Raw genomic sequence first — 12,177 nt, 5'->3', positions numbered from 1 at the left:
AATGGCTTAAATGTAAGGCATGAAACCGTAAAAATTCTAGAAGAAAACTTAGGAAAAACTCTTCTGGACATTGGCCTAGGCAAAGAATTTATGACTTAAGACCCCAAAGACAAATACAGCAATAACAAAAATAAATAAGTGGGTCATGATTAAATTAAAAAGCTGCGCAGCAAAGGAAATAATCAACAAAGTAAATAGACAACCTACAGAATGGGAGAAAATATTTGCAAACTAAACATCTGACAAAGGACTAATATCTAGGCTCTAGAAAGAACTCAAACAAATCAGCAAGAAAAAAACAACCCCATCAAAAAGTAGGCAAAAGACATGAAGAGAAGTTTTTCAAAAGAAGAAAGACAAGTGGCCAACAAGCGTGAAAAAATATTCACCAGCACTAATCATCAGGGAAATACAAATTAAAACTACAACGAGATACCACCTTACCCCTATCGGAGTGGCCATTATTAAAAAGTCAAAAAAGAATGGATGCTGGCGTGGATACAGAGAGAAAGGAACACTTATACACTGTTAGTGGGACTGGAAGTTAATGACAACCTCTATGGAAAACAGTATGGAGATTTCTCAAAGAAATAAATAACGGATCCAGCAATCCCACTGCCGGGTATCTACCCAAAGGAAAAGAAGTCATTTTATAAAAGACACCTGCATTTGAATGTTTATGGCAGCACAACTTAAAATTGCAAAGATATGGAATCAGCCTAAATGTCCATCAAGTCACTAGTGAATGAAGAAAATGTGGTATACATACACCATGTAATATTACTCAGCCATAAAAAGGAATGAATTAATGTCATTTGCAGCAACTTGGATGGAACTGGAGATCATTATCCTAAGTGAAATATCATAGGAAAATCAAACACCATATGTTCTTGTTAATAAGTAGGAGCTAAACGATGGGTACACATAGGCACAAAGATATAAACAACACTGGAAACCAGGAAGGGGGGAGGTCGGGAGATGGGAGTGTGGGATCAAAACTTACCTATTGGGGATGGGCGCGGTGGCTCACGCCTGTAATCCTAGCACTGTGGGAGGCCGAGGCGGGTGGATCATTTGAGCTCAGGAGTTGGAGACCAGCCTGAGCAAGAGCGAGACCCCGTCTCTACTAAAAATAGAAAGAAATTATATGGACAACTAAAATATATATAGAAAAAATTAGCCGGGCATGGTGGCGCATGCCTGTAGTCCCAGCTACTCGGGAGGCTGAGGCAGGAGGATCGCTTGAGCCCTGGAGTTTGAGGTTGTTGTGAGCTAGGCTGACGCCATGGCACTCACTCTAGCCCGGGCAACAAAGTGAGACTCTGTCTCAAAAAAAATAAAATAAAATAAAATAAAATAAACTTACCTATTGGGTACAATGAACACTATTCCAGTGATGGACACACCAAAGCCCTGACTTAAGCATTATACAAGGTATCCATGTAACAAAAACATTCATGCCCCCTTAATATTTTGAAATTAAAGAATAAAATGGAAAAAGAGAAATGCAAACAGTTGTGATTTGAGACAGCAATATCTTCATCTACCCTTTATTTAAACTACCACCTTAGGGGAAGTTTTCAGACAAGAGGATCCTAATGCACTTCAATTAAATCATACTTGGAGCTTCTATTGTCTGTATTACATTGTCTAAGTCCAAATCAACAGTATAGAGTGTTCCCTGGATTTCATATCTCGTGCTAACACCCACTCACATGCACCTGAGTAATATGTCTTTGTTCTCTGTTTTGGAGTATAGCTTTTGGAAAAATTGTATTTCTATGACTATAAGAAAATATCATATCAACCAGGTTTATTTCAAGTCAAAGTTTGAAGCATTTTTAAATATTCTTTCTCTCTTTCCCTAGCAAATACCAAAGGCAACAAGCGATCCCGAACAAGGACAGATTCCTACTCTGCTGGCCAGTCAGTAGGTGGGTACCTTATAGGGGAGATTGCAAATTCTGTCCTCTTCATCGAGAGTATTTCTAGAATGGGGTGAGTTTTGTTATTACCATTAGGAAATGTGAGTTAAATCAGTAACAGCTGCGGAATACGAAGGAAGTAAATCTGTTTTTCTTGAGGTTCTTGACAGTGATACTTTTGTAGATATACTATCACTGCTCATATATCACCCGACAAGGCCTTTAATTAAACTGCAAAAACTTGGTATAGGCTGGGCGCGGTGGCTCACGCCTGTAATCCTAGCACTCTGGGAGGCCGAGGCAGGCGGATCATTTGAGCTCAGGAGTTGGAGACCAGCCTGAGCAAGAGCGAGACCCCATCTTTACTAAAAATAGAAAGAAATTATATGGACAACTAAAAACATATATATAAAAAATTAGCCGGGCATGGTGGCACAAGCCTATAGTCCTAGCTACTCGGGAGGCTGAGGCAGGAGGATCGCTTGAGCTCAGGAGTTGGAGGTTGCTGTGAGCTAGGCTGATGCCATGGCACTCTAGCCGGGGCAACAGAGTGAGACTCTGTCTCAAAAAAAAAATAAAAATAAAATAAAATAAAAAAATAAAAACAAAACTTGGTATAGAAACATTTACTGAGCACCAAGCACCTAATATATGTCTTTTATTTACTATCTCACACAATGGAGTGGGTACCTAAAGTCTGGAAATTTTTATCAAACTATCTGATCTTTATCTATAAAAACACAGTTAGAAATAAGTCTAAATATCAGCAATATTTAGCACACCCATTAATGGTGTCTGGTCTGGAATAATCATCACCAGTATTACTTAACTCCTCAAGCATTGTTAATAGCTCAGAAATGGGCAGATAGAAGCAGCAGAAATTTACTGGCATTGCTGTGAGGAGCCCTGAAACCACAGGAAGCATTGTTTGTGGGAATGTGGTTCACAGAACCTGGTCCCAGGAAGACATGTGCCCCTCTAGAAGCCAGAGTACTTTTTGTGTATTGAAAGCTCTGAGAAGGGTCAGAGTAAAGCTGCTTTCCTTTGTGTAGCCTTTGCCTCTTTTCCCACCCCCATCCTGTCCCTTTTTTCCTTATAATATTTAACAACATCCTACACAGTTCACACTTTGGGAAATAGTGTTGGGACATAAAAAAGTAAATATTCTCTATAGGTGTTTATGGAACATTTACTAGTTAACTAAGCCAAATAATGTCTGGAAGTGCAAAAAGAAAATGTGAGGTACAGGTCACCCCGAAGCACAGAACAACATTATAGAATTGACGATAACATACATAAAATAATAAGAGAACAATACATTGTGCTATGTAATCAGGTAGCCGAGCGTGCTTTGGTTTGGAATAGAAGGGCTGCGGGGAGTCAGAAAAGGGAGCTTTCACTGTGAACTGTGCTAGATAAGGGAGCACCTGAGTTGGTGGGATTTAGTCATCACTCAGCAGGGTAATTTGTCCTGACTGGATGGGTAGACAGGAAAAGGATGTTCCAGGCAATAAACTGAGGAACTGGGTTATAGTGTCGTACATGGACCTGCATGGACTGCACCTGGACGGTGACAGGATCTGTGAATGCCTGGACACCCAGGCTCACGTTCCCCACAGTCGCTGGTCTCATCCAAAGCGTGTTGAGACTTATTGGTTTCATTCTCGGGGTCCACCTCATTGGTACATTATTGAGTGACTCCTGTGTGCTCCCTCCACTGTGCAGAGAGGAATTTGGATGGCCAGTTCTGGAGGCACCAGATGGTGGTATACCTGGTTGGTTAGCTTAAAAGTTCCAGGAGGTCATTAATAAAAGTATCGCTATCACTACCTTGATTTGGAAGGTCTGTGGTGTCTAGGGACAGTGTTCAAATATTCATACTTCTGATTCCAGACTTCTCTGCTGAAGGCCATAATCAGTGGAGGGTGACCCTAACACCTTAGGACTTTTTCTATCCAGAAATGATATGAAAATTCCTCCAAGGAATAACACTTCAACCATGTGTGACCCATTGCAAAGCTAATTGTCTTTATATTATCAGTTTTTGTCAAACCAAACAAATTTTGTCACCAGGCCTTTGACCTATGCTCCTATTCTCTATGTCAGAATGCTTTATTAATGCTATTTCCTGAAAATCCATGTTTCAATTCTGATAAGTACCACGTTCTTTCTTCAATAATAATAAAATAACTCACTTGAAAATAGCTTAGCAGATTTAAAAACTTTCTTTTTTTGAACCACTGCACCTGGCCTGATTTTAAAATTTGAATACATAAAGAATAACATAGAGCCGGGCCTGGCAGCTCATGCCTGTAACCCTAGCACTCTGGGAGGCCAATGTAGGAGGATCACTTGAGCTCAGGAGTTCGAGACCAGCCTGAGCAAGAGCAAGACCCCATCTCTACTAAAAATAGAAAAAAAATTAGCCAGGCATCTAAAAATAGAAAAAATTAGCCAGGCATGGTGGCACATGCCTGTAGTCCCAGCTACTCAGGAGGCTGAGGCAGGAGGATTGCTTAAGCCCAGGAGTTTGAGTTGCTGTGAGCTAGGCTGATGCCACAGCACTCTAGTCCAGGCAACAGAGTGAGACTCTGTCTCGGAAAAAAAAAAAAAAAGTAGGGAAGATATTAAAAGAATATATTATGTAAAGAATTGGGAGCTAATGCCAATAATGGCTTCTTGGTGTTTGAATTTTCTGTTAATTGATTTTTTTTCCCCAGAAATTTTGGATGGTGTGGAACTTGGGGAACCAGCCCATAAGAAAACGGGGACCACAGTGCCAGAATCTATTCATTCTTTCAGTAAGTTCAGCCTCTGAGGAACTGCGCCAATGACTAGCTCATTAAGAAAATAGCAGCTGTGTTGTGCCCTGAGAGGGGTCAGCAAGATGAAGCCACAAAATCGCCTTAGAGCACAAACGTTCCATGAATTTCTCATTATATTCTGAGGACAAAGATGGACACAGAAGAAGGCTTGCTCTGCACTTACAAAGTGAATGTTTGAGAAACAGGGGCACCCATTGAACCTGTTGTAATGATCCAATTCTTTCTTTTATTTCTACTTTTGTGTATTACAGTTGGAGACGGTTTGGTGAAACCAGAGGCCCTAAATAAGAAAGCTATTCAGATTATCAACAGAGTTCGAGATAAGCTCACTGGTGAGTGTGTGTATGTGTTTACTTAAAAGGGACATGAAATCTGCAGACTTTCCTCTCCCTGCACGGGTGGTCAGCCCTGTTTCTGGTGGTCTTAGTGCCCGAGCTTGGACACCATGTAGCCAACAGGAGTGTCTCTGAGGCCATCAGTTAAATACCATCTCTGGTTCTTCTTTCTGATGACCAATAACAACACTACTTAGTTTCATCTCATTTGATTAAGGAGGTGAGTGAAGTCCTATTGAGTCCAAAATCAGTCAAATGCAGGGAAGTGATTTTTATCGCCGTGGCTTGATGTCAGAGCAAGTCTGACCGCTCCAACTGCCACTTTGTACTTTGGTAGCTGTTACGGAGTGGAGAGAATGCGAGAGGAGAAATGTGTACTTCTGAAAAGGAGACGTCACACGTTGATCATCTTTCCTCTGACTGGGAAGGGGCGTAACGTGGCGGGTGGGAGCCAGGGAAGCCAGAGACTCCAGCTCCACTGCACCGCCTGCTTTCTGTGTGGCCTCTGAGCCCCTGTCTCTTCACCTGGGAGATGACGGGAATGCCTCCCTCCCTCAGAGGGTGGGGAGGATCAGATGAGATGGGATGCCAGGCACGGAGCATCAGGGCCTGGCGCATTCATTTTGTTGTCAGGGTGTATTTGTTGAGCACCTGTAAGTGCTAGATGCTGAATACACTGTGTTGGTAAAAACAGACAGATTCCCTGACTTGGTGGGGCATTAAATCTAATCTATTAAGTAGAGGAGAGGGACTCAGGGCTATGGTGAATGTACTAGGAGAATTTAATCGTGTTGGGAGCTCTGGGAACGTTTTCCTAAGGAAACAAACAACACATGAGCTAAAATCTGAAAGAGGAGTTAATTAGGAGTGATTGTTCCCGGCAACAGAAACAGCATATGCAAGGGCCCGTGGTAGGAGAGAGTGATGACAAGAAAAGAGGCCCAAAAACAGGCCAGTCTGCCTGTCCCAGAGAGAGCAGGATGAAAGAAGCACAGTGCAAAGTGCTTTGACTCTGGGTAGGCCAGGTCCAGATCATACAGGACCTTGGTTTTTATCCTGTATCCTAAGAGCAGTGGGAAACCACTGAAGGGTTTTAGGTGGGGGAGGGAGAGAGGACCCCTGAGCATTTGCGTTGTGAAATACCACTGGCTCTGGCTGGGCGCAGACTGCAGTAAAGGGAAGGTATGCAGGTGCGCTAGGTAAGAAGCCACCACAGTCATCCAGGCGGGACGTGGCAGTTGATTGGCTTAGGGTGGTGGGCGTAGAACGGCCTCAGGAGATCCTGAGGAGATAAAATCAAAAGGATTAGTGACCTGGCATGAGGGATAGGGAGGGACAAAGGATGGCGCCAAGTCAGCGGTGACCATGTGGGAGCTCTGGTGAGCCTGGCAGCCAGGCCAAAGCAACTGAGGAGAATGTGAAGGGAGAGAAGAGAAAAGGCAGGAAAGGGAGACGAGTGTAAACTCCTGAGTGGTTTGCGTAGGGAGAGAGGATTAAGGGAGGGTTGAATGAGAGGCTCTCTTTTCTTTAATGGGAAAGAAGAGTGTGTTTATAAGAGGGTATGAAGAATGCAGTTAGGTAAGAAGGATGCAGTTAAGACGGAGAGTCTGAAATACGAGTGAGAGAAAGGGTAATTTGTAAGGCTCCTCAGAAAGCAGGAGGGGATGGGCTCCAAAGCACAGGGGAGGTCGTCCCTCATGGCAGTGGGGGAGGAAGGGGAGCTCACGTGAATGAGTCCAGGACTTCAAACACTGCCTCACACAACATCACCAGGGTCCAAACACTACATGTTTAATGAATTAACTTGTAAAGTAGGAGGCGAGGGCATCTGCTGAGAGTGAGAAGTGGAAGGAAAGGTTGGGACATTTGGGGAAAATAGACAGACTTGAGGTGATGCCCATGGTGATGGAAAGGCATGTTCCAGAGAGGCACCTTCCCTGGCTGGGCAGTGCTGAGCACCTGTTGCAGTCAGACAGGATGAATTTGTAATGGCAGCAAGCTGCCCTGGGGAGGAGAGGCTCACAGATGGAGGCTAGTAGGATTAAAACTGAACAGGATTTCTCATCCACTTGTCCAACTTAAAGAGGATTTTAGAATAGAAGGAATCTTCATGAACCTATCGACCAGATCTGTGCCACTCCTGAACTCAGCTGACTGCAGGCATTTACCTTCTGTCAACCAAATCTGTATAAGGCTAGTGTCAGTTCAGATCACATGGATGTGAATGTTTGAAATTCAACTGTGGTGTATCCTTCATACTGGTGTATGGGGATAAACTGATTTGGGCTGCATAGACGGTTAAGCCAACAGGGGATAAGAAATGCATTGATCACCAGGTGAGAGTGAAATGTTTTTGATTCTCCTGTCCTAGGTCGGGACTTCTCTCATGATGATACTTTGGATGTTCCCACACAAGTTGAGCTGCTCATCAAACAAGCAACATCCCATGAAAACCTCTGCCAGTGCTATATCGGCTGGTGAGTGGGCCTCTCCAAAAAACTTTGTTAGGCCAGGCACAGTGGCTCACGCCTGTAATCCTAGCACTTTGGGAGGCCAAGGTGGGAGGATCACTTGAGGCCGGAGTTCCAGACCAGCCTGAGCAAGAGTGAGACCCTGTCTCTACAAAAAAATAGAAAAATTAGCCAGGTGTACTACTGCCATGCACCTGTGGTCCCAGCTATTTGAGAGGCCGAAGCAGGAGGATCGCTCAAGCCAAGCCCAGGAGTTGGAGGCTGCAGTGAGCTATCTATGGTGACACCACTGCACTCTAGCCCAGGAGACAGAGCAAGACCCTGTCTCAAAAAGAAAAAAAAGAAACTTTGTTAAGAGAAACAATAAGGACCCTACCCTATGTCCCAAAGCCAAGGAGAGATTTGGTGGGGTATCCAGTTATGGGCTCAAATCTCTTTAAAAGTTTATATTTACTGTATGAGTACATTATTATAAAAAGAAAATTGAAAAATATGGGTGCATATTTGGAAGCCAAACACCAAAATAAATTAAAATTACAATAAGCAAAATGGTTTAAGGCCAAGGTGGGAGGATCACTTGAAGTCAGGACTTTGAGGCCAGTCTGGGCAACATAGCAAGACCCCATCTCTACAAAAAATTAAAACACATTAACCAGGCATGGTGGCACACAATACTTGGAGGCTAAGGCTGGAGGATCACTTGAGCCCAGGAGTTTAAGGCTACAGTGAACTGTGATTGGGCCACTGCTCTCTAGCCAGGGTGATAGAGCAAGATCCTATCTCCTTAAAAATAAAAAAATTTAGGAAAATAGGCAAGGCTTCTTTTTTTGAGAGCTGTTCAGTTTGGATTTTTACTGTCAACCCAGTTCAGATATACAAGAACAGCAAAGAAAAAGAAGCCAGAGCAGTGACAAAGAAGGAGAAAAAAAGACAAATGTATGATCTGGGAGTCTAACCTCAAGGGGTGTGCTTTGATTAACTGCCCCAGGCATGCTTGAAGGCAGAAACTTGAGAGAGGGGGCCATGGGGAAGTGTCCTTGTGGGACCTCAGCAGGCATTAGCCCTTGACTGGACATGATGAGCGTGTCCCACACAACTAGCTGTGGGAGAGCTGAGGGAATGCCCTGGGGTGGTCAGACCTGTGTCTTTCCATTTTCAAGTTATCTGCATAAAGCTTTGAAGAAGCTCTAGTTATTAAAATATTCCTTTTCTGTCTGCCTTTTTAGGTGCCCTTTCTGGTAACTGGAGGCCCAGATGTGCCCGTTGCATTTTTTCTGAGGCATTTGTACTTTGGTGTATGCTTCTACTAAACTGAAACCATGGTCAGAAAGTTTGACTTTGTTAAATATTTTGAAATGTAAATGAAAAGAACTACTGTATATTAAAAGTTGGTTTGCACCAACTTTCTAGCTGCTGTTGAAGAATATATTGTCAGAAACACAAGGCTTGATTAGGTTCCCAGGACAGTGAAACACAGTGATACCACGTAAATCAAGCCATTGATTTTGGGGAACAGAAGATCCATAACTTTAGAAATACGGGTTTTGACTTAACTCACAAGAGAACTCATCATAAGCATTTGCTGATGGAAGAATGACTTAGTCATTCCGCTCAACATGGGTACAGCAAACTCAGCACAGCCAAGAAGCCTCAGGTCACGGAGGACACGGATTCGGATCCTGGACTGTAAAGAAGCGGGAGAAGCTGATGTCACCCCTGCCACCATCCCATCACCTCACTGGTCTGTGGACAGCAGCAATGTTTGCATGATGTGCTAACATGGTCTGTCTTCTGCCAGATCAGTGATGCTGCAACTCACACTCTTCAATGTAAGACCTGCACCGCTAGGAGGGGGTTTATTCAGATCACGGGAGCCCCAGCTGAGCAGATGCACCAAGGGGGTCACAGCACAGTGGGGCAGCCCACCCTGGCCTTCCCCAGCACAGTTCTGGGATGTCTTCAGTGAGGTCTGAATACTCTGTGTTTAGAGCAAAAGCTCAGAAAACAGAAATGCTATCGTGGAGATGCTAAACACAGAGAAGGAAGGTCTTGTACGTGTTGGGAATTATGAGCAAAATAAATATTCGACTAAATGCACAAAGTATAAAGTGTAGCCATGTCTAGACACCATGTTGTATCTGAATAATTTTTGTGCCAATAAATGACATCAGAATTTTAAACACATGTAGCTGAGTGGCTTTTTATTCATAATTTCAGTCAATTCAAAATGGAAGCATTTATTCCTTCAACGGTCAACCCTTATTAAGCATTTAGTACTAGGGACACAAAGGACACAGGCTGCACGTGACAAGGCCCCTTCCCTCGGGCTGTTCCCAGGCCTGGCAGGTGGAGGCAACGGGCTGCAGAAGGGGACTGGGAACTCACCGGCTGGGTGCTGAGGAGTGGATGTGCGCCGCACGTAGGGGCACTGGATCCGAAACCGGGTGAGCCCAGAAAGCCTCATGGAAAAGGAGACATTTCGGATAGGCCTTAGAGGAGGAGTGGGAGGGAGTTTGTCAGATGAAGCAGGCGGGACATTCTCAGCAGAAAAAGAAGTGTGAGACGAGGTGTACACGCACGACACCCACAGCAATGGCAAGTGCGAACCTCAGCCATATGAAATCTTTTTTAATCTGCGAAATCAGCATCTTCGTATGGTTGGACCTCATAGCTGAGCGTGTCTGGCTCAGTGGTCAGTGAGGAATAAAGGGAATGACGGGAAAGTGATAGGAACTAACAGGAGGCTATTAGTGGGGCGGGGCCAGACCAGGGCCTGCCTCGCAGTCCAGCAGCAAGGAGTCTGAACCTGATGCTGTGACGTTTTAAAACAGGAGTAGAATCTGAATGTTGGGTTTGGTTTTGTTTTTTTTAAGACTAGTCAAGTGCAGAAGCAAGAAGGAGATAAACAATAGAACAAGAGGTAGTTCAGTCTGTAACTGAGCAATCAATTGAGATAACTCAGTACCTTCGGACCAGCCCTGAGTGGTGTTTTTAAGAGACAACTGGTGTCAAAAGATGGAGAAAAAAATTATAAGCCACAAGACCCAGTAAAGAGGCTGTTGCAATAATGGTGGGGAGGGAACATTAACTGGAGCCAGCAAATACTCTATATAGATTCCCTCTAAAGTGAGAGCGTGCCTAAAGAGAGGTTCTTCCAAAGAATATGCTTTTTAGTTATTGAAGTGAACTTTGTTTCTAAATTCCTTTGGTCCACAGCTACCCAGTGAGAAATATTGTATCATTATAAGATCTGTTCAAAGAACTTACATTAGGAGGATGAGACTTACAAGGCCAGGAACCATATCTTATTTGTCTTTATCCCTCAAAAATGCCAGAAGACCTAACCCACAGTGGTGCTCCATAAAAGCCTGTTGGAGAATTCTTCTATTAAAAACAAAGACGGGCTGGGTGCAATGACTTACACCTGTAATCCCAGCACTTTGGGGGGCCATGGCAGGAGGATCACTTGAGGCCAGGGGTTTGAGACCAGCCTGGGCAACACAGCAAGATCCCATCTCTACAAAAAGTTTTTTAAAAAAATTAGGCGTGGTGGTACACACCTGTAGTCCCAGTTACTTGGAAGGCTGAGGCAGGAGGATTGCTTAAGACCAGGACTTTGAGGTTGTTGTGAGCTATGATGATGCTGCTACACTCTAGCCCAGGCAACAAAGCAAGAGGTGGTATAACAAAAAAATCAAGAAAAATAAAAAAGATGAATTTAAATGTCAATAGTGATAATAATAACAGTTTTAACACAGCTAGAAAGTCTCATACCTATCTTAGATTTTCTGTAATAGTCCTAAGCCATGTATCACCTATTTTGCCCCAGAAAATATGATCACCGTAACTTTCTTGGTTTCAGATGAAATAACTCAATGTTACCTTCCATGAAAGATAAAGGGTGTGAGAATGAATGGACTCAGGGAAATGGGGCCATCAGTGACAAAGATATATTCTTTAGGACATCAAAAGTCTAGATTACAATCTTTGGTGAATCCAATATGTTTTAAGTTGTATCTGAGCAAAACCTGGCTTTGTTGAGATGCATTACCAGAGGAAGGGGAGGAGCAAATGGAGGCTTTAAAATCAGTCTAACCCTCCAATCGTAAACGGCTTCTTATAACTCTGTGTGTGACAGGGAAGTATGTGGCAAAGACCTTCAGGGTCTCTATTCACAGGGTTCCAGAGCCCAGGCCTTAAAACTCCTTGAATAACACAGATTTGAACTGCGCAGGTCCACTTACAAATAGATTTTCTTCTGTCTCTGCCATCCCTGACACAGCAATACCAACCCGTCCTCTTCCTCTTCCTCCTCCTCAATGTGAAGACAAGGATGAAGATCTTTGTAGTAATCCACTACCACTTAATAAATAGTAAATATATTGTCTCTTCTTCATAATTTCTTTTCTTTTCTTTTCTTTTTGTTTTTTTGAGACAGAGTCTCGCTCTGTTGCCCGGGCTAGAGTGAGTGCCATGGCGTCAGCCTAGCTCACAGCAACCTCAAACTCCTGGACTTAAATGATCCTCCTGCCTCAGCCTCCCGAGTAGCTGGGATTACAGGCATGCGCCACCATGCCTGGCTAATTTTTTCTATATATATATTTTAGTTGGCCAGATAATT

The 12,177-nt window shown here is 43.6% G+C and overlaps 1 protein-coding gene across 3 annotated transcripts in view; it reads left to right on the top strand.

The window, feature by feature from the left end:
* MTOR (mechanistic target of rapamycin kinase) overlaps window positions 1-9,738 on the top strand; it is a 131,995-nt gene extending 122,257 nt beyond the window's left edge. For all 3 annotated transcript variants that reach the window (XM_069479347.1, XM_069479345.1, XM_069479346.1), the window contains 5 exons: window positions 1,869-1,934; window positions 4,646-4,726; window positions 5,002-5,082; window positions 7,457-7,562; window positions 8,783-9,738. In XM_069479347.1, coding sequence (XP_069335448.1) covers window positions 1,869-1,934; window positions 4,646-4,726; window positions 5,002-5,082; window positions 7,457-7,562; window positions 8,783-8,798 — 350 coding nt within the window. In that variant the 3' untranslated portion in view covers window positions 8,799-9,738. The remainder of the gene's footprint in view (window positions 1-1,868; window positions 1,935-4,645; window positions 4,727-5,001; window positions 5,083-7,456; window positions 7,563-8,782) is intronic.
* Window positions 9,739-12,177: the final 2,439 nt, after the last annotated feature.

This window comes from Eulemur rufifrons, chromosome 8 (assembly GCF_041146395.1).
Source record: "Eulemur rufifrons isolate Redbay chromosome 8, OSU_ERuf_1, whole genome shotgun sequence".
In the NCBI taxonomy this organism is placed as follows: domain Eukaryota; kingdom Metazoa; phylum Chordata; class Mammalia; order Primates; family Lemuridae; genus Eulemur; species Eulemur rufifrons.
Note: the sequence above shows the minus strand (reverse complement) of the source record. Positions and strands in the feature narration are given on the sequence as shown.